The 22983-nt window shown below is 43.0% G+C and overlaps 1 protein-coding gene across 2 annotated transcripts in view; it reads left to right on the forward strand.

Annotated features, from left to right (window-relative positions):
* The window catches only part of usp43b (ubiquitin specific peptidase 43b), a 49982-nt gene extending 28416 nt beyond the window's left edge, over nt 1-21566 (forward strand). Inside the window, exons 5-16 of one of the 2 annotated variants that reach the window (XM_076150118.1) lie at nt 1489-1624; nt 1877-2021; nt 5890-6052; nt 7971-8082; nt 11807-11910; nt 14537-14614; nt 14705-14834; nt 15729-16092; nt 16192-16350; nt 16498-16671; nt 17165-18316; nt 18753-21566. In XM_076150118.1, the coding sequence (XP_076006233.1) occupies nt 1489-1624; nt 1877-2021; nt 5890-6052; nt 7971-8082; nt 11807-11910; nt 14537-14614; nt 14705-14834; nt 15729-16092; nt 16192-16350; nt 16498-16671; nt 17165-18316; nt 18753-18763 (2728 nt within the window). In that variant the 3' untranslated portion in view covers nt 18764-21566. Of the gene's footprint in view, nt 1-1488; nt 1625-1876; nt 2022-5889; nt 6053-7970; nt 8083-11806; nt 11911-14536; nt 14615-14704; nt 14835-15728; nt 16093-16191; nt 16351-16497; nt 16672-17164 lie in introns of both variants that reach the window. The other variant, XM_076150117.1, reaches the window with a different exon arrangement.
* Nucleotides 21567-22983: the final 1417 nt, after the last annotated feature.

Genomic DNA, 22983 nt, shown 5'->3' on the forward strand with positions numbered 1-22983 from the left:
TTATTATTTCTCCGAGTGAACCAGATCAACGCACTCGCAGACAGATCATGTCTTTAAGCCGTTCACACATACTGTTTGTTACTAAATCAACATTCGCTGCCGTCCAAACTCCGGGTTCTGTCCCCTGGTGTTTATGTACTGTTTACGTGTTAGGAGAATATTGTTTGCAGTATGTAGATTCAGAGTGAAAGCCAATACTGCACAGCCTGCTGCCTGCATGTATGTGACGCAGCTCTACCACATATGAATATTATATCCCAGTAGCTGCATTAATCAGACTCATTAGGTACATATCATTGTTCACCATGTGAGGGTTCTAATCCTCTACAGGAGGTCCCAGTGGACTCTTATCATTAACATAATTCATTATTATGATTGAGTTAACATTGTTTGGAAGAATAACACACAAAGGGTGTTATTAACTGAACCAAATAGTAATCATTGTCTCAGATTAGCTCTGAATCCAAAGCTTTGGATGAATACTCAACCTTCTGACCTTCTCCACTCGTCTGGTACACTGTGTGCACGCTGACGCAGCAACGTTTATCTGGTTCACTTGTCCAATTTTTATGAAAAGGGAATTTGTCATAAAGCGAGGACGCCACCGTGAGCTGAGGCGTATTGATTGGATCGAGGCGGAGAACCTTGATGGTGACGGGGAGCTGCTGTAAAGTTTGCTGTCTCTCATCTGAGTCAGGGGAACAGGAGGCAGCTTGTGTTTTCTCATACTGGAGGTAGAACATGATATTGACATTCATTTGGAGTACTTGTGATGAGGAAACTACATGGAAATGTTTCTCCTGTCTAAATGTTAACACAGCGTTTGAGCTTCCAAACCAGGATTTCATTGTATTTTGACATTATTTACTTCATTTGACATTATTTCTCAATATAATTGAGATTTCTTTCTACATTTATAATATATTCTATGCAAAATCTTTATGAGTGTGAATTTTTCCTTGACTATTTTGATTTGTGTGTGTGTATTTTATTTCTTGCTATATTGTGTCCAATACCAATTGAGCTATTTTTTGGTAAACATTTGCATACATTGATACGTTTTTATCACAGTATTGCAGTTCTTTCTTTTTCTTTCTTTCTTTCTTTCTTCCTTTCTTCCTTTCTTTCTTTCTTTCTTTCTTTCTTTCTTTCTTTCATTCTTTCTTTCTTTCTTTCTTTCTTTCTTTCTTTCTTTCTTTCTTTCTTTCTCTCTGTATGTGTAATACAGCATGGCCTTAGTGCACAGTTACTTAAAGAAGCTGTTGTGTCCAAGCATCCTGCTCATGTCAGCGCTGCCTCTGAAGAACTCACAGGCCCTATTTATAAAAATATAAGCTCACATTATTTATTCATGAACGTCTTCTTTTTTCGTCCCTTCTCGGCCAAAGACGAGGCTGCAGTGGCGATCCCAGCCCGATAAGTCAAAGTTAGAAGCTGTTTTGCTGTTTCCCCTCCCGCCGCTCATGTGCTGCTCTGTATCTTTGGCAGACCTTTGTGTGTGACGCTGGTGTTCAGCACCAAAGGGCAGAGGTACCTGCGGGTCGGCCTGCCCGTGCCTCTGTTTGGCTCCGTGGCCTGCCTGAGGAGGATGGTGGCTGACGAGGGGAAAATCTCCCCAGATCAGGTAAGAGAAGCAGTAAAAGCAGCTGTGCTGGCCCGGGATATATTGACTCTTATCAGATTTCAGTCTGTCCTCAAAGCAGGAGAGCACAGCAGCACCTTGGCTTACTTTACTGAGATACAGTGAGATGTGATTAAAGGGGATAATGTTAGTGCTCCATCAAAGGGGTTCAAAGTTCATTTTCACAGCAGTATGAGATTTGTAATGCGCCTGTGCTCTGTGTGTGTGTGTGTGTGTGTGTGTGTGTCTCCCCAGGTTGTCCTCACAGAGGTTTACTCCACAGGCTTTCACCGCTCCTTCTTTGATGAGGAGGATCTGACCTGCATTGCCGAGAATGATGTCATCTATGCCTTCCAGGCCCCGCCTCTCTACATCAGGGGAGGCTCTGCACGAATCTCAGGTACACAAGCACACACAAAACACCTCTACTGTCTTTAAGTAGATGTAGATGTAACTCTGTAGGTTCAGGTTTCCCCACATCAAAAACACATGTGTTAGGTCAACGCTCCTGCCTTTGCCCTTGAGCAAGGCACTAGGCTGTCGACCTGGGGCTGGTCCCTGGGCACTGCACTGTTGCTGCCCATCGCTCATCGCCCTCAGAGAATGTGGCGTTCAGGGGCGTGTTTGGGCACATTAACTAAATTAAAACATCAAATCAAACTCTGTCTAAAATTTGTTTCGTACTTTTGTAAACAAACTGCTGCTGCTCTGTTCAGGGTCGTCTGGGATTTTCGACTTTTCATTTAGCTTCATCTTCACACAGTTCATCTTCACACAGAGCAACGCAGCCTCAGAGGAAAACCCCCGACAGCTCAGCCTCCAAACAGCATTTGCTAATAAAACACACAGTATATTTGCGTCTATGTAAGTCTATATTTACTCTCTGCAGGTACCAAAACAGTCTCTTACTCAAAAGAAATAGAATGCTCCAGGGGCTTCGCTTAGAGACGATTGACTGTAATTCATCAGTGCTGTTAAAATGAAGTTAGTACATGAATAAAAAGCTCCATTAAAATCCAACTTGTGTGTTAAATGGTTCCTACAGCTTGTTATGTATAGACTATCTGGCTCCATCGACATGTAATCTTAATGTCTGCAATATAAAAAAAGGTCAGATCACTTATAGACTCTTAATCTGTTATCCATAAATGTTTAAATGAGAGTAAAAAGCTGCTTCCTGTTTGTGGGAGATGATGCACACGCTCTCGTTTGCGTTTGCTATACCACTGAGGAGAGGTTATCGCTACGGAAGATGCGTTTAAGTGTGCAGTATGTAAAGAGAGGCGACGCAGGGCGCTCTCACTCCACGAGGGCAATTAAAGCAAAAATGTGTGAAATCTGAAGGGAATACCGTTTTATGTGGCAGTAATGGTCAATTTCCTTTCCTTGTTACGAGTTACCACACGTGATTGATGGCCGTTGGTCGAGCCACAGCGGCAACCCGGTCCTAACTTTGATTTAACGCCGTTGGATGTCAGCAGGCAAAGAGCCGCCCCTCCCAAATGCTCCTGATTTCTCCACACGGGCTCTACTCTTTTTCCCAGTTCTTCCATCTCATCCCAGCCCTGACTCTTGCCGTATACGCACAAGGACACGCTGACATTCGAGACCCCTATTCTTTTTGTCAATGGCGTAAATGTGCAGCTTGCGTTATGCAAACACGCAAAGTGCGGTCCTCTAAGGTTAACAACATATGACAAATAGCTGCTTTATATGATTAACAAGCTGTTTTACCATTTATGTCTCCATGCTGAGGGGCCGGGCAGCCGAGACAGCATAAAGCGGTTGTGTTTGCTTATGGCTGGAACAGTAATTGAGTTTGACATTAATTCTTTGTGGCAAGGAAGCTGCATTACTGTCTGGAACACTGAAAATGGGATCCCGGTAAGTATCCATTTCACTTCTTTTATCTCCAGCACAAACAGAAAACAGGTTCATGCTGCTATTCATTTATCTCAGAAGTTTCCAGTCAGAGTTTTCCTTTTTGCTGCTTCCACATATTGTACCACGTTCCGTTTCACTCAGAGTTTCCATCTCTGGAGGTGTAAATGGTTTATTTTCCAACAAACACGGGAGATGTTTGTACAGCCCGTGTGGAAAACTAAGTCCAGATTTGAGCGATCAGATAAATCCAAGTAGGTCAGCAGGAGAAACGTGTGTGTATGTCCACACGTACGTCCATGCAGTTAGTCTGTGTCCTCAACTGTCTGTCTTACACTGACAGATATGTGTCTCACTTACAGCCAAGGAGACTCCAAGATTTTGTATTGTTGTTATATAAAATCAACTTTAACTCACTTACATAATTTGGGAAATACAGATGGGTGACAACATGATCTTTATGTAAATGAAGTTTTGCTTGAGCCACTTCATTTCACTCGTCTCTGTCACATTAAACTCCTTTCCTAAAACAGCCGTTGGCGTGGGAGTGTCCGGGATCACGTTCTCTTTTCAGAAACCGTTTGAGGAAAGTAAACAACTTACAGGTAATACTTCTCACACACAGCTTGAGAAAAGAAGTCACGTCCTGCTGCGTCCGAATCAAAAATGAGCTGAAATCACACGTGTGTCGTACGGTGCGAGTGCCCGTGCGGGGGAGCGGAGGTGTGGCAGAGGGTGAAGGAAGACCACCACTTTGGGATCAGAGGTGTTTCATTATGGGCTTTGGTGTCGTCTTGTCTGTGTGCAATCTGGCTTCATCCTGTGTGGCGGTTGGATAGCTGCAAATGAAACCTGAGAGTGCAAAGGCGCCATGAATTCACTCTCAGGCTTTCTGTGGTTTCTCTGAATCAGTTACGGGGCTTGTAGCGGTGACGGAACGGGATCGGGATCGACGGGTACGAGGGATAAAACATGTCCGGGTCTCGACGCGGTGTGTGTGGATGTGTTTGTGAGCTGCTATCATGTCCACACACTTACTCACACTGACATATCTGTCTCTGTATTGTAGGTGACTTGTCCCATTAAAACACATCCACAGCCCGTGCTCAGAAACGCCTCATACTTCCACAGTTGCTCTTCGCGTAAACCTGAAAGCGTCCCAAAAGGTTAACAGCGGGTTGTAACTCAAGCGAGCAGTGAAAGGAGCCTTGAAAAGAAAAATGTCTGAAACGGTGCCGTATGTGACAGCGAGCGGCGATAAATCCAGTTTGATTTAATGAGCGATAAGGAGCGGAGGTCTACTCCTCTGCCTCACGGTGTAAATCACACTGAGTCTGGCCACCAGGTGACCTCTGCATTTTACCGCTGTTTCATGAACATGTTTCACCCGAGTCCAGTCCATCATAAACCGACATTAACATGGAAAAGCAGTGGCGAACGGATACTGCAAGCGTGCAATTTTTGTTAGAGGTGAAAATGGGGTTACTGCCTTAATCAGAGCGTCATCCGTTTGAAAGCGTTCTCTTTGTTTGTTTTTGAGTGGAACCTCTTCTTTGTACAGAGCTTGACATCCTCACACACTTCTCACAGAGAGCCGTGTGAACGCAGCGGCTCGCTATTTTGCACGGATCTCGGTTACGGCCGTGGCATTTTCCACTGGCAGTGATGAATCGTGTGTCCGGTGTAGACAACAGTGTTTAATAAAAGGTTGCGGTTTGGGCACAGCCTCCGTGGCCAATCGATAGCTTCCATTCTGAGTCTGCAGGTCTAATTTACCATGTGATTTATCGCAGCAAAACCTCCGAGGAGCCGCCGTTGCACGTCAGGCCCCCGGGTTTGTGTTTTCTGCGACGGTGACACGGTTCTGCCGACGTCGCGACACACATCTTGCCAGCGATCTTGTAATCTCAGCTTTTCGCTCAGTCAGTCACACTTGCTGCGTTGCTAAAGAAATGACGGGGGTGGGGGAAGTGTGTGTGTGTTGGGGGCGGGGGGGGGGGGGGGAGCGGAGCTGCCTGGCACCCCACCAGGCCGGGTTGTGGAGCTGAAGCTGCATCAGATAAAACCCCCTGCTGAGAGAGCGGGCAGCCATCGCTCCATCTGTTCTCCCCTCTGAATCACCGCCCCCTAAATAGAAAGCTGCTGTCTCACCAATTTATACATCTCAATTCTCCTCCTCACTCCGCCTCAGAGGTGCCCAGTTTGGTAATCACATTTGAGCCACTTGCTTTGTGCATCACGCTCCCAGGTGTCAATGCAAAATCAATGACTTATGCAATCAGCAGAAGAAATCAATGGTTGTGATCAATCCAGCCTGTGTCCTCCTCAAGTTCCCTTCTTCGTGTCACTCCTTTGACTTCCTTTTGTCTTCTCTCTCCTCTGCTTAGGGTACCATCACAGCCTGCCGTCTTCCCCCTACACCACTGGGCCCGAGGGTCAAAGGTTACATTCGTCCGGGACATTGTCGACGGAGTTCCTTAACCAAGGCGTCCCCGCAAAGATTCTGCTGCTGGTGTGTAGCGCTGCGGGCGCAGGTCAGCAGACCGTCAGGTGAGTGGATCAATCCATTCCTTCATTCAGCAGCTTCTCAGCAGATGTGGTTGAGCAGATCAAGGTCATTTCAGTTCTGAGCATCAGGGACGACTGCTACATCTCACCGCTAGACCAGTTTCAAATCAAAGGATTGAGGAATTTGACATCTGGCACGATGGAGAGATCTGTCACCCTGACAGAGTCCAGAGAGATCAATACACACTTAGGTGACTTTGCCAGTGTAGCCGCGAGAAAGTCCAATTCAATCTGTGAAGGTGGACGTCTCAAGTTTCGCAAGGACTCGGCGTCGTTGATCAAACCACCCACGTCTGTGGTCAGGTGACAGCTGGAGGACTCATCTGTGCTGTGATGATGTTACTGGACACATACGTTCCTCTGCTCCCCTTTCTAATGGGTTCACAGGTGTGTTAGTGGAAATCGGCGACGTGTGAAATCCTTCTGATTCACTCGCGTTGCTTTGTTTAAGATGTGAAACCAGTAGATGAGCGTAGAAGAGAATGATTGAGTTTCACATTACAGTTTTTGTTGAAGAAACATGCGATTTTAGTGCAGCTACATCTTGATTCTGTGGATTTACGAGGTAAATATTCAAATTGTGTCGCTTTGTCTTTCATATCTTCTCATACTACGATTCTGGTGGCATTCATTTTGAATACGTGCCTTAGACCACATATATGTCATCAGTCTGTCTATGGGAGTCGACAGCCAGTGAGAAATGAAATGTAGTTTATTATGTACACACAAGTTAATGGACTTGACTGCATGATCCGTGCAAAACAGGAATGATGCATGATGTGTCTCAAGTTTCTTGGATCAAATTGTTTTTCAGTCTTTCTGTTGCTCTGGATAAAAACTATAAATCAAGAATACTGCGACAGTACGATGTTTAACAAGAAAAAGAACAACAACAACAGACAAAATTCGGGACTGGAGTCGTTGCTGATGTGGGATGTGTTGCACCGTCACTTTATGTGGCCGCTCACGAACTCTCCCTGCAAACACCTGTGCTTTAAATCAGAGCCTTATGTTGGAAACCCGCCGTTAACCGCTGCCAAGGACGTTAAAGCCACTGATGATGTTAATGAGCTCAGCCGCAGTGCAGGTGTTTTAAATGAAGTGCTGCTAATCGGGATCTGCTGCTGCACGCTTTAAAGACGCCACGCTATGCATTTGTGGAAGGCAGCCGAGTGCACCAGTGACTCCGTGATAGTCTGATCAACTATTTACCGTTGCAAGATCCAGGGCTCCTTCAGAAGTTTGTCCTTCCACATGCACGAGTGGACAACATCTGACTCACACCTAGAGAATAGAATGGTTTTGTCCCTCGTTCTGATTTTCCTCCCCTCCCTCTGGTGTCTGTCGTCTCCGTCCGTGTGCAATCACTGAATGTCAGTTAGGAAATTCCCATCTAAGCCCTTTGGAAAGTCATATGGAGGCTGTTTAAGTTAATGGCTGCCGTGCTGAACAGCCTTTAAACTAATCCAACCTCATTTGCTCCACGGTATCAATGATCTAATTGGAAATTTCTACAATTGGTTTCCTCCATCTTCTTTTTAAAGTCTGCACGGATCCAGTGAGTAAATCAGAACCTTTAGATTGTTGAAAATTCTCTGTTTGTACTGTGAATCTACATACGCAAACACTCTGGCGTGTGAAGAGGAAGGTTTTCCCGCTCCTCATCCTCATTCTAATGCCCCGTTTATCTCCCTCTAAGCCTTCTATAGACTGAGAATTCTGCTCCGATGCTGATAATGAGACTTGAAAGCTCACTGATAATAAAGTTAAATTTACATTAGAATAGTAGAAGTGGAGGTGTGGTGACGTGTAAGTGGAGCTGTGATTGGTTAAGGTCCATGTGAGGGGTATGGTACGTATTCCAGCCTTTGTAACTGTGATCGCTTCCGTCCGTCTCCAGGTTTGGACCGCCGTTCCTGATGAGGGAGGACCGGTCTATTTCTTGGGACCAGCTCCAGCAGAGCATTCTCAGCAAGCTTTATTACTTGATGATCAATGGAGCTCAGGCACAGGTACTGCACAACTAATGGTCGTTGAAAGTGTATGAAATTTGTTTTCGCTTTCAGACCAGAACTAGACGATACTTTATCACTTTACAGATCAGGAAGTACAGTGCTTGTTTACTTCTGTGGGTTCCTTGCTCGCATTCCCACCACACTTCAGTTACATGGAGCAGTGCACATCTGAACAAATGTTGAAAATGTGAGGCTCCCCTCCTACACAACAGCCCACCACACACACACACACACTCACGGATTATGTTCTCAATCTACCGAAAATCTCCAAAAAATCTCTGGATCAAACACGACATCAGTGTCATTTCATATTTGTGATTTGAAATGTATTTTCTCCCTTTCGTAGATATTAGTTTGATGTTTCTTAAGCCTGTATTGTGCTTCCTCCAATCTGCACCAAAGCCCATCAGGGATGAACAGATTTCAAATCGAAAAATAATAAACTTGCTTAATATTTATAAAGAAATCCTATCGATTGGGATTAGAATCTATTTTTGTATTTCACTGTGAAACGTTTGTACTAAGGTGTCGTACTTGTTAGACATCTACTTAGATGCGCAAAATGTTGTCGTCACTGGTGTTCTTTGAGAGGTGACAGGTGGCAAGGAGGAGGAGGAGGAAGAGGAGAAAAGTTTGGATGAAAAGGTGGAAAACTTTTGGTACCTCTGCTTTGTGCTGCGTTCTGTCAGCCGTTTAATTACAAACCAGCATGTAGAGCGTAATCGGTGTGCTGGAGCCAAGAAGACAGCGATGCTCAGAGCAGATGTTTGCTTTCATCTCAGCAGAATCTGCAGCTCGTAGCGTGAATGAGTTACGTTCACAAGTGGATTTTTTCCGCTCACGTCTAATTTCAGCTTCAGTGAAGATGCGATTCAGACAACAGGACACACGCACAGCTTCACTAACAGCCCATCGTTCTGCTACTGACTTCACTTGACGTCAATTTGAATGTTTTCTGGCTGGTGCTCAGCAAAGCAGATCTGATGACATAATATGTTACACACCGTTCCACTGAAGCGCCTTTCACACACACACTCTCGTCTCTCTATCTGGGCACATTTTGTTGAAAGGAATTTGACGTGAAATTTAGCAGGAGTGAGGAGGAACCTTAGAAAATGTAGGATAGAGGATCAAGTCGAATGAAATACAGTTTGGGCCCTGAGAATCACTCAGTTTTCAACCTCTTTACATAAGAAAACACTGTGCCCATTGCACAGATTGTAATTGGAGATATTTTGCTTTGTCTCAGGCAAACAATGGTGCAAACATTCCTCCCCTCACTGAATACAAAACGCTGGAGTGCCAGATGATGGAAAATAAGAGTAAGAATCTTCTCATGTGGAGCAACCTTTCAGTCTCCCATGTTGTATGGTTTTTGTGTCAGAGCCCGAGCGTTTCACACACGCTCAAAATGTGTCCACACACTTTACAAATGAATGCGTGCACATGTATGTATCAGATTTACTTATCTTTCCACACTAACCAGAGGAGTTCCTGCTCTCTCTCTCTCTCTCTCTCTCTCTCTCTCTCTCTCTCTCTCTCTCTCTCTCCCTCTCTCTCTCTGTCTCTGTCTATGGGTGGTCTTCACGTGTACACACAGGCCTTTTGTGGTAACACGCAGTGAGAAAACTCATTTTTAGGTTCAGACCCGTCATCTCATTTTTCACTTCTTGACGCTGAGGCTTCTGAGAGTTTGATGTTTTCTCTGGAAGAAATGGGCTGCCCGCAGTGTCCATAAACACATGCTGTTGAAACACGAAGAGCAGATAATGAAGTCTTAGTTTCTCAGCTTCACTCTGCATGTGAGAACAAATGTGGAGATTCTATTCCCATCCTATCGTCTGAATATATGCTGCTGTCAGTTGTCCTACACAAACAAGTAAAATACAGCCTAAACACAACAGATTACAAATAGATTTACACATTCCCATAAGTTGTTTGTTCCTCAAATTCTCCTTTTTGGCATCGAATGATTTTAGATTTTGTTAAGTAGATGGAAAGTAGATGGAAAGATGTAGACGAGATGTTGTTCTGCATATCCTGCAATATTTATTGAATCGGTCCATACAGGGCCAGACCAAGGGACATAACGGCATGACCACCAGGGGGCCAGATACCAGGGGTTTAAGTTATTTATCTGAAATCTGTTATTGACTGGACCAAGGGAGAGAATGTAGTTTCTTTGTGGCACCATCAGCCTAACTGGGACCAAAATGTCATGGTTTCTTCCCAGGATCAGGTCCAACCCTCCTGCTAAGTTTCATTGAAATAAATAGCTTGTTGAGAGATCCTAAGGAAAGACAGACAAGCAGACAGATTAAGAGATGAGTAATAAGTAATAAAACACAATGAGAAACTTGAGACGCTTATCCAACCCTGCTAAGGTGATGCATACCAGTGGATTCTTGCGAGGAGCTTGTTGGTATTTTGCAGGAATGTGGGCCCTCCTTTGCGCCCTCACATCAGGTCTACAAAGGGCCTGCTGGTCTGAGCCTCTTCTCATGGGTTGTAGGAGTTAGAGCTCTGCCCTCCGGCTACGCCTTAGATTTCATTTCAAGAGGAGGAAATCAGTTTCATTTCATTTTTAAAGTACCCCTTCAATCCTGAAGCGCCTCCACCACGAGCAGATCTCAGAGTAATATATCCATGAGAAGAGAAAGATATCAGTCCTTTATTTGTTCCTTTCTCCAGCTCATCTCCAGCTTGCAAAGCCGGATGAGGATGATAGGGAAGAAAGGCAGGAGTTTTATTAACCTTTTCTCTAAAAATGATATTCTGAAGCCAAACAAAACGTCTCCTATTGAGTTTGTTGAGCTCAAAATGTCATTTGCAAGCTTTGGCTTATATTTTATGTCGGCCTACTTTTAGTTTTACACAGCAAAATCATCCAGGTTAAATATAACCAGAGACGTGTGAGAGTCGGACGACACCCGTGTTTATAGAAGTCTAATCCAGATTCAGCAGTTTTTCAACAGCAGCTGTCCAAAGCCATTTGAGCTGGACGAGACACTCCAATCAGCATGACAGCTCCAAGTAATCAACCACACAGGGAAGATCCATCCATCAATCCATCCATTCTCCACTACGGCCCCAGCTTTAGTATACGGTTGTTTTTGTGCCTAACCCTAAACCTAAACCAATGATGTCATAACACTCTGAAGTCAATCTGTAACATAGTGTCATCATTTGTAATGAATCAGAATGTAGAAACAAGGTTAAATTTGGATTTTTAATCAGATCAGCCGACACACGAGAATCACAAACATGTTTCGTTGTAAAAAAATAATTCTACAATTTACTGACTTTATTGACAATATATTTAAAAATGTTCTCCTCAATGGATGAAATTTAAAAAAAAAAGAATGATTAAATAAATTAAGTAATAAATATTAAATTAAATTATATTAGATTAAATAAATTAAGTATTATTATTATTATATTAACAAAACACTATCATGATTCTAGGAATTGATTATTTTTAATTTTTTTTAAACAAATTATACCAAAACAATGATTGATTCAATCAAGAAAAAAGGCAAAAAAGATTCTACAACACTCTTCTTAACAGGAATCTAGAATATTCTACCCAGCTGCAGCAGAATGACTCATGAAAAGCACAATAATACATACACAGTACACGCACACGCACACACACACACACAAAGTATTTTAGTCTTGTCCTTGGCTTCACCCGGTGTTGTTTTGCTGTGTCCCCTCACAGAACACCCGAGTGCTGTTCAACATCCGTGTGGTGGGAGGATCAGCATCCTACAGCTACCTGTCACCTCAGGACGGTCGGCCGCTCTACCACCCTGCTGTCGACAGGTGAGGGGCGTCGGGGGGAAAATAAACAAGGCCTGGCAGTCAGGCGTGCCGTTTACTCATCGACTCGCACCATCACATTTGAACAAGTGGTTAATTCTGCCCCTAATGAACTCTACACACTGACAAACGCTCAGTCACCCTCCAAACTGCTGCTCGTACTTCACCTCCAACACAACACTGATTGCATGTGACAGCTGATTTCTCCCTCCATCTCAAACACACACTGTTCTTCTTTTTTATCCACAAATACGTGGGCACATCCTGTACTCAAATATTTCAGAATTTCATATTCTTGTAAAGCTGCAGCTGGAACCTCATTGTCAGCGCCAGTTGTGTTGTTTTGTATGCAGCAGCGAGGTCAGCGTTGATTGTTGATGATATATAAGCTTATAGATTATGAATATGTGCGCCTTTTCCACATTCGGACAAATTAATTGGAAAGTCTGAGCTGAAAGAGTGTGATTGTGGGTAATTTCCATCTGTAAAGAGTGTTTTAAAACCTTGACAATACACTCTACCCACTCTCTGGAATAGTAATTAGAAAGTAATCACCCATTTGTTTATGACTAATAGGGTGTTTATGGGTGCAAAATACAAGCGAGGGTCTTATAATGACCATGTTTGTCTGTTGAATGGACATAGTATGAACAGTATGGATATGTAAGAGTTAAGCTGAGTGAGCTCTCGTACCTGTTATACATCTCTTATTTGATTAATGATATCAGTTATCATGTGTATGACGTGAATCCTACCAAGGCCACTTCTAAGCAGCTGTGTCTGATAATAAGACGAGTGAAAACATGCACATTTACATCATGCAGAAATGTATCAAATGTACAATTTAAAAAGGAAATCATGCATAGTTGATGGTTAATTTTGCAGTGGAGCATAAAACATCCACCCACACACACACACACACACCCACACCCACACCCACACACACACACAAATCAGTCCTCTCTCTATCCGGCACCACATGCAGAGGAATTAGACGGAGCAAACCTGTCAGATCTGACAGCTAGAAATTGAAAGCTCAGGCCGCAGAGCTGTTTGTCAGCAGGGGAGGTCAAAAAGCGGATTGAAGTTTCACAATAACACACTTGAAACCGGCGCTGTGTTGCCTGTTTGCACTCATTGACCCGTTGTCTTCTGTGTCTGCAAACTAGTTGCCAACACTAAATCTTGTTCTAGAATATAACTACTTTCATTTCAACATGTTTAGTCTCAAAAGATCTGAGCATCTTTTTTTTCCTTTGCTGTATACTTCAATAAACTCCCTCCCTGCTCCTGTATCATAACAAACAAACATTGTTACATAATCATAGAAGTATTCTCAACATATTTTGTCGCACTTTCATGTGTTATCTTGAAGGATCTTGTTCTTTTATTAAACATATCTTGTACTCTGTCACTGAAATGACCCAGTGTCCCCAAAGGCTCATTCTAAATTTCTAACCTAATTTACTTTAACGCAATTTCAAAGGCTTCTAATTTAATCGAATAGAGGTTCGTGCAGAAAAAACCTACAACTACAGGCAGACGGCCAGACACTGTGGAAAGTATAACTTTGCTGAACTCAATAAGGTTTTAATTCCAGCCTTTTTGACACTGTCTAGACAGAGTTTGTTGTTGGTTAATGCAAAATCTGCTCTTCATTTACATATATCTCACCATCTGTAAAGCTCAGACTTGATATCACACTAACAGATGCACAAACCACTTATAAAGGTGAGACGGGGTTAAAAGGACTTCAATTCGTGAAGTTGCCAAGAAAAGGGTTTTTCCTTGTTTTTCCAAAATCATAGAACATGCTTTCTTTATTAACAGGATTAGTCAAAAGGTCATCAACCACTTCTAAAGAAACTTGTTGGAAATGCGGGTCGTGGTTCGGGAAGGAAGCCTTTCAAATTTGGTGCAGATCCAGAAATGTAGCATCAGGAACCGCGGATGTTTTATCCCATCATAAGTCAAAAGATGTCATTGGTTTGTATGTGAGCAAAGACCTGGTTGATGCTGTTACTTCGTTGCTTCTTTTCCACCAATAGCAGCTCTAAAGCAGCATCGCGTGTGTGACAGTCAGTTGCTGGTGTTTGCACGGAGGCCTGAAGCCTTTTGGGAGATTCCTCGTTTCTCTTTGCGTCAGCAGAGCTTTGTCTTTGAAGGCAGCTCAGAGCCAAGCACAGAGCCGTGTAATGAAAGTCTTCTCCAAATGCTCCCTCCAAGAACTAACTTTAATATACATTTTTTATTCACATTCTTTTAAAGGACAAAACGGAGCCCCCAAGTTCCAACAATTTCCTCCAGATCACTGTTGGTGTTCTGACACAGGTTATTGCTGTTTTGAAACCTTTCAATCTCAGCTTAAGAAGGTTTTTTTCAAAGTTTCCTGTCTTAAAAAACAACAAAATTGCATTTGTAGATGTTTATTGATACCTATGAAATGCAATTGTACCTAAAATCAAACCGCTCACCTTCTATGTCATTGTGTTATGAGGTCATGCTGACACCTAGTGGTTGAAAGGTCTCAGTATTTGTCATTGTTATTTCTTGCAGTGCATTCAATGCATTCAATCTCCCAGATAAGAACAACGTCACAGAAGTCAAATTGCACCCGTCTGTCTTTCAGAGCTCTGAAGCTGTGTGGTTCCGGTGGACCTCCACATGTGAAACTCATCATCGAGTGGGAGCACAGAATCAAAGACTGGTCAGTCTGCTCTTATTGTAACAATATCACAATATAAGAGGCTGGAATCTGACACTTATCAGTAAAGGAACATTATCATGTGCTCCCTAGCCTGTTTGGTAACATCCAGGAGGAGGTGGTGAAGGATGCAGAGAGCGTGAGGAATCAGCAGCAGCAGCACGTCCAGCAGTACAGCTGCACCTTGGACGAGTGCTTCCAGCTCTACACCAAAGAGGAACAGGTAAAGTAACAATGAGACAAACTCATCCCAACACTGAGTCCCAGTCCCAAAATCCAAAACTTGATCCATTCAGCCTAAAGTCCCAGTTTCCTATTTTTGTGGTTATTTTTTATTAATAATATGAATATACTGTATATAACAGGAAGAAAATAGAGATTTGTGTGGTTCAAATTTACAAAACATGGACTTCAGATGATTCAAGTTAACACATCTGACTAACGGTGAAAACAATTTGTGTGTGTTTGTGTGTGTGTGTGTGTGTGTGTGTGTGTGTGTTGTGGGCAGCAGAGGGCAGACTAGGACAGGTTTTGAGTGGGCTGTGTGTTACTGACTCATCATAAACACTTACGTCCTGTAAATACATTTGCCTTTGTATGTCTTGTCCTGTTTTTAAATATATAGTGTTATAAACAGTTTGCACACAATATCAGATTTTATTTTAATCCCGCCTTGTTTATTGCAGATTTTGTCAAAATGTGAATTATATTATAAATTTGACTTGGTCATTATTTACTGTGGATTTCAAACATATTATAAATATAGATTATTGTATTATTGTTAGGGCAGAACAACTTTCACTCTTATGATTCTTATTCTTCTTTATGATGCTGTGTCTCAGTGACAAACTCCACCCAACCTTGACCTTAGCAGAGGTCACGGAGAGGTCAGGGCCTTTTTTTGGAGCTGCCTTAACCCTTTCTTACCACACAGTGGCGCTGCTGTCAGTTTGGAAATGTTGACTGAACTAATTCACTCATTGAGACTCAACTAATTGCTGAGAATCAGGAAAACCAAAATCGCAAAATGATAATTGTATGTTTCATCAATGGTATGATTTGTGTGCGTGTGTGTATCTCTCTTTCTTATTCTCTCTCTCTTTCTTACCTCCACCAGCTGGCCCCAGATGATGCCTGGAAGTGTCCCCACTGTAAGCAGCTACAGCAGGGCATGGTGAAGATGAGCCTGTGGACGCTCCCGGACATCCTCATCCTCCACTTGAAGCGCTTCCGGCAGGTGGGCGAGCGGCGGAACAAGCTGACCACCTTTGTGCATTTCCCCCTGATGGGCCTGGACATGACCCCCCACGTGGTGAACCGGAGCCACGGCGCCCATCAGCCGCCGGTCCAATCGACGCAACCCCACCACCAGACCGGTTGGAAACAGTGCCGACGACCTGAGCTGACCCCTCCTGACGTCCAGTATGACCTCTACGCAGTGTGTAACCACCATGGAGGCATGCACGGCGGACATTACACAGGTCTGACTGGAACTGTCATCAGAGTAGAAAGAAGTTGTTGTAAATTCTCATTGGATCTGTGATGTTTTAACATTCTAAACTACTTTACTCTGATTGAAGCCTACTGTAGGAACTCAGTAGACGGCAAGTGGTACAGCTATGATGACAGCAGCACCGAGCCGGTTCCAGAGAGGGAGGTGTGCACGCGTGGAGCATACATCCTCTTCTACCAGCGCCGTAACACCATCCCCCCTTGGTCTGCCAGCTCCTCCGTCACAGGTTTGTCAAATTTGTGCATATTCACAAGTCAGACTTATTTTTCTGCATGTAATCGTCCTCTGATGGTAAACAGACCACTTTGATCACCATCAGTCCCATTTTTAATATGAAATCTCAGTGACTATCGCTATCCTCCTGCTTCTACAGGCTCCACCAGCTCATCCTCCTCTGACCACTGGCTGGTCCGGCTGACAGGGGGCAATAACAGGGGCAGCGTGGGATCAGGGGGACCCTTCCAAGGACCGCCCTGGCCCACACAGGCCCCAGAGTCTCCTGAGTTGCCAGTGTTTTTGGAGGAGTCCTCTCAAACTGTCAATAGAAGTAAGTCATCACATCACATCACTTCACAAATGCTCTTCTTGGCATCGTGAAGCTCTCTATTGCCAGCAGTCTTTGCTTTGCACACACACATCTGAGCAGCGTAGTCAAATGTTGACCAGGTGCTTAGGACGATCACACTGTTCCTTCCTCTGTTCTCATGATGACAGCGTTTGCTAAATTAGTGAGGCGTAAGTGTCTGCCTCCTCCATTCACACACGCCCGCTTATGGTGCCAAGCTCCTTCTTCTGCTGGATAATCAAATCCTTTTGCCAAGGAACAAATCAGGCTACTGTGCAAACACTTGTATACAGGGGTTTTACTCGCCTTAACCCAGTTTTGTGCGGTAAGTGTTTATGTCTTTTTTGCAAGTGTGAAACATTTCTTCCTAAAAGCATTGGCACAGTATTATAGCAATATGCTGCAATTTTAAATGATGAGCATACTGTAACTATATCTACACGTTAGGCTGATGTTAAGCTGTTTCTCTCTCCAGATGGATTCGAAGTCCAGCCGTTCAGCCGTGGCTCCCAAGGCAGGAGTGTGAGCATGAGATCACCCACTAAGCCTAAGGAGAGTCTGAGCAAGGTCCTGCCACTACGTTGGTCCTTTGGCTCCAAGGACCGCGTGAAACATTCAGCGCAGGCCCAACCTGGAGAGCTGGTGGAGTACCTTGAGTCCGGGCGCCGGCCACGATGTACCAAAGACCCTATTATAACACTGGTGGCCACCCCACCACAAAGGAATCCCCAGGGAAGAGTCTTTGAAGTAGGACAGGACTGCAGCTCTCCTAGTGGTAGCAGCCTGAGTGGCACAGACCGGCCCAGCTCAGGCACCGGTTACTCCCCCAAAATCCCAGAGGGACAGAGCAGACCTTGTGTGGAGCGAAGCATCGCCCATGGAATCAGTAATCACCACAACATAAAAACCAGGGAGGATGATTTACTGGGGCAAAGGTCATTTAAAAGGGCCCGGCAGGATCAGGGCAGGACACTGGACTTCCAGCTGCAGAGAGGAGCCATTCTAGGGGGCCAAAACAGCCACAGTGCACCACCAAGCAGAGACTCCACACTGAGGAGAGCCAAGGCCCTGGCAGGGAGCACCTGCAGACATCCACAAAAAGACTTGCTTCAGATCATCATGCAACCTGAGGAGAGGAAGGAGCAAAAGAGGGAGGAGGGTAGGAGTCACGACAGCCTCCTGTCTTTCATCAAGCCGGGTTTCATGAAGAAGGACATTCCAAGGACGCCAAGCAAGGTGCCAGAGAGTCCTTTGAACGGCCACGGGCAACTGGGAAAGCTGGCGAGCAATAATTTAGCCAAACTGTCCCTCTCTAATGGAACCTTGGCTACAGTGGCACTGGAAGAGAGGAAGGCTGCACATGTCATCCAGAGGTGCGACGCCCACAACTGCAAAACACTGCTGGCCAATGGAAGGGCTGCCAATCTGGAGGCGGCGGCAGCGGCGGACATCCAGCGCGCTCACAGCTCCAGCAACATCCAGAACAAGCTGGACCTGACGTTTCGCAGGTGTGCCTCTCTGCAGAGGAACGGCGACATACTGGCACCACCGGCTCATCGCAGCCTGGTCGCGGACAAGCCCAGCTACGCCACTCTGCAGCGGACACGATACAGTACCACCTCCCTGGGTAGGCAGAGACCCGTCCTCGGACCCTGTTTTTGATCCCCCCCCACCTCTCCCCTTCAGTGCAGCCTGAGCTAGGGACACCCACCACAGCCACAGATATTGGGGATTTGATCTATTTTTGTAAAGTCGTCATTTGAGTTTAAGCAAGAAATAGACAGAAATAGAAACAAATGATAGAAGTGTGTGTGAGGATTTGCTCCTGTGTCAGCGAGCATAGCACAATGCTACCTCTAATAAACAGAGGAATAGTGATGAGGTGGCAAATAGTGCAGGAAGTGGCACTTTGACGCAAAGGATTTAAACAAATCTTAGCCTGTTTGATTTGCGTTAAATCATCTTTAATCTCAGTTTTCACACTCGGTAGCCGTAGTGATGACATGACAGTGACTGTTACGTGACTGATTGCTTTGTATTTGTTTTGCTTGTTTTGTTATAAGTGCCTCTGTGACAGCCCAGAATGACTGTTGAACACTAGGACCTCTACTGATTTCTACTCATCGCCCACCACAGATGCATCCCAAGCAGGAATCACCGCTGGAATCAAAGTATATCCTCTCTGTCATTAACAGCACTGTTGTACGTTCTTACCCGTGTGTCTTTTACTAAACTAAATCTATGCAGAGTTGAATTACAGAAGAGAAGACGCTGCTGTAATCTGAAGTTCTTTGTCCTTTTTTGTTTTTAAATGCAGTCTACTGTTGTATGAGGTTTATTTTTGGAGGGTTAGAGTTTATATTAGAAAGCAGTGGATTTGCCTGTTTAACCCATTAACTAGGAATTGTGTATATTTACATTGCTGCCATCTATCTCACTTTACACCTTGCATGAACCTCTTGCATTCAGTGGGCGGTCTCTTGCAGACAGTGTTGAGTCCAGGTAGAGTTTAGCAAATTGTGACAGATTATTTAGCTCCAATTGAGGGTCCTGCAGCATCAAGAAGATTTTATTACAGACGAAAATAGGGTTTTGTGTAATATGTGTCGTTAAATGCAGTGTGTGAATGCACACAGTGGGGGGGGGCGGCGTTGCGATCGTAATGAAATATGAAATGTTGAAAAGTTACAGTAAAAATGGAGCAAGATTTAAAGGTGCAATGAGCTGCCTACTGAGATCCAATCACAATACAATCCAGATAACATGAATGCCTTTTAATGCAACATGTAAACGCAAGTCCCCACATCAGATCTGATCCAGTTAACACGTCAAAGAATACTGGGATTTCGTTTTACTGCAAGGTGTGAGAGGGGCCTTAACATGAGAGCTCGATATTTGAATGACATCACATTATGTTATTGTCATATGGTTATGCAGTGGAAATAGTTGTAGGAGCATTAAAAGGGCACTTACTAAGCTTTCATTTTGCCTAAGTAATAATGTTATAATGTAATATAGTAGTTGAGTGTGTGTTGAACATTTTCTGAGCTGCTATACTGCAGTTGATTTACAAACTGTAGGAGCACCGAGTGAAACCAGCAGCTGCCTGGATGACAGTAAATCAATGTTAAGTCGTGTAAAGTATACGGACAGTTTGTAGTTAATGGGCTTGAACATTGCAAATTACAACCAACATATTGAAATGTGTACCTGCACTGTAAAATGGCTGCTATAGCAACACACAGCATTTTGTGTAGTCAGTAATCATAATTTTCGTGTTTGATCATTCATGCACTTTCTTGCATCACTTATATTGCTACATGATCACAACTTATATGTCCTTTGATATATGATGCTCATTTAGGGAGAAGGCGGATTGGCTTTTAATCATTTACAGTTTGTAATTATTAGCTTGGTGTACTGAAGGGTTATATGATGAAAGGGAAATCTGACTTGTTTTTCCCGAAATAAAATTTGAAAAAGTTCACAAAGAAGCACAAACAACAAAACATTATAAATATAAACCGTGTGAAGGAAGAAAAACAAATTTAACCCCTGTAGCTCTATCAGTCATACAAAAAGGGATTTATGGGGTGTGTGTTTGTGTGTGTGTGTGTGTGTGTGTGCGCGCGCGCGTGCATGCGTGTGTTAGAATGAGAACGTTTTTTCACTTAGTTGAAATGCAGAATAAACTTTTGTTGCCATTCTCTCATTGGAGATTGAGTCAAGGAGTCACACTGTGCACACACACACACTTGAACATGATGACAGGTTAAGTCCTAATGGGGAAGAGCTGAATGTTACTGAATGATGTCGGGGATCAATCAGGAGTGTATCCGCATTATAGTAAACTAGCCAACACTGGCACCATGAGCGACTGATGTTTCTGCTGCATATCTAATAAGTATTTCATATTCAGTCATAATCCTCTCTGTGCTTCTGATCTGATGTTATTTCTGCCAAACAAAAACCCTGAAGGAGATTCAATTTAAAATGCCATTTAATGTTAAGATTTTTGCCATATTTTCAGTTCAGTTCCGATATATTATTTCATGCTCCATGCTCTTCTGTAAACCCTTGTAGGTTTACTTTTTATTAAGTCTTGTATTTGCAAGTTAAAAACCTGCATTTCTGCTAAGCGGGAAGCAACAAAGAGGCCCTAACAAATTTTTCCAGATATTTTTCTTGATATACCTGTACTTGGGAAATATTTCTAGCTATTTAAAAAACAGAAAGTATACAAAACGTAAATAAATCAATGTCAAAATTGCACAAAAAATAAAGCAATCAAAAAAATCAACATAATTCTTTCACACTTGTTTGTATCTCACACTCCTTTGGCAGAAATGTCGAATGTTTACATGCTTGAATTTCTTGCACTTGTCTTCTATGTTTTAGCTTTGCAGGTGGCAAATGAAAAGTAAAAAATATAAACTGTAGAGGTTCATACTTCTGCATAGTAACTGATTGTTTATGGATCACTAGGGAATGTAAGAGAGTCCAGACTGGTCGCCTACACTTGTATTTGTGGTCACGATCCATGTTGTGTCCTGGTGTTTTTAACATGTTTGTTTAAGTACTGTTTACCAAAATGAAAAGATAGTATATGAAGGATATTTCTGAGACATTGTTGCAGGAAATATGGCGAGACTATATTTTATAATCAACTTTTTTAAAAGTCTACATTTTGTACCTGATATGTAATTATGTCATTTAATATCAAACTATAACATCAGAAACTGTATAAGGTCAGAGTGATGGATTTGTGTATTTGAATTGGTTGTAACACAGAAGGCCCTGTGAGGCTCTATAATGTCTGCTTCATGTTCTGTATAATGGATGGATTGCAAATTAAACACAGCTTTTCTCACACTTTCTCTTCAGTATAGATGAGTTATTTGTGAGCTGAGCATTTTAAATACTCTCACACACCTGGAGAAGTGGATAGGTCAATGTCTGGAGCGCATCCAAATCCTCATGTAACGTCCATTGTAGTTATGATGTGAGTTCCATTCACTTCAGCGTATTTATATCAAATGTATCTTGCATTGATACCCATCACTTTACATGAGTCATGTCACATTTTGCTGCATGTGAGCTGAGATGAGATTTGATTAAATTCAATTTGAAGTTTAAGGGGTTTGGCAAGCTTGCATAGGGAACGAGGGAAGAAGCGGTCTGTTGATTCTTGAGGAAACATTGCTGTGGGTAGAAACAAATCTTGTGAGATTAAAGTGATTTTTCATAAGATTAACAACGATGCAGTTCTCACTCAAGCCTAGACTCTTCATGATCCATCGGGAACGACTCCATTACATAAACCTGCTTGTTATCCATTTTCTCGGAATGATGCAAGCTTTTAGAAATGGGAGAAAACTGCAGGGGTAAACAAATCCATTCAGTGGTGCCTGAATCCACCACCAAAAGTAAAAGTAAAAAGTAAAAAACATTCTGTATTTGAATTAATTTACAATAGTTGTGATTGGAAACACATACTTATTTAATTTAATTAATTTACTGGTTGCAGGGAGGCATATTTAACCTTCTTCACAATGGTGTAGATGCCAATGGAGTATCCAAAGGTCCCCAAGAAGCAGATGACACCAAATATGCTAGGTATGAGCACATTGCAGTATTGCTCATCTTCTGGCGAAGAGGGTGAAAACAGAATGATGACTGTTATAAGTTATATCCTCTTTCCTGTACTCTTTATTGGCATCCAAATCTATTAGGCCTAATTATGGCTCCATATAGAGCATTAAAAATAAGATCATATGACCAGTGGTCTACGGTAAATGCTTCTCTAAGGACGACAGTGTAACCTAACCCGTAGCACTTATTGTTTAGTCTGCAAGTTATTTCTAATTAATTTTTCACAATGATACTTTGTTAAATAGCACTTAAGATTTGCGCTCAATAAAGGTTGAACATTAACCCGACAACCCGATGCTCAAGCAAGAAAGGGAACAAACAACTATCTCGAATACAAATATATTCTCTGTTAGAAATACTTCCATATCTACTGTTACAATTTGATATACATTTTATTCCGACGGGAAGTAATTTCTAATTGCACTCCTACACTAACACGCTGTCCTCGATTACAATTAGAATGGATGCTCTCTTCAAGTGAACGAACACTGCCACTAGGTGTCGCCCTATCCAAAGGTTTTATCGTCTCCGTTACCAAACATTGAAGATGTATTAAAGCAACTGACTCAAACAATGTAAACAATTCAACATGCGAGCTAATATTCACCTACTTGTTGGCTGGAAATACAATACAACTGACAG

This window comes from Genypterus blacodes, unplaced genomic scaffold (assembly GCF_046128005.1).
Source record: "Genypterus blacodes isolate CSIRO-AG114 ecotype Tasmania unplaced genomic scaffold, CSIRO-AGI_Gbla_v1 ptg000051l_1, whole genome shotgun sequence".
Lineage (NCBI taxonomy): Eukaryota > Metazoa > Chordata > Actinopteri > Ophidiiformes > Ophidiidae > Genypterus > Genypterus blacodes.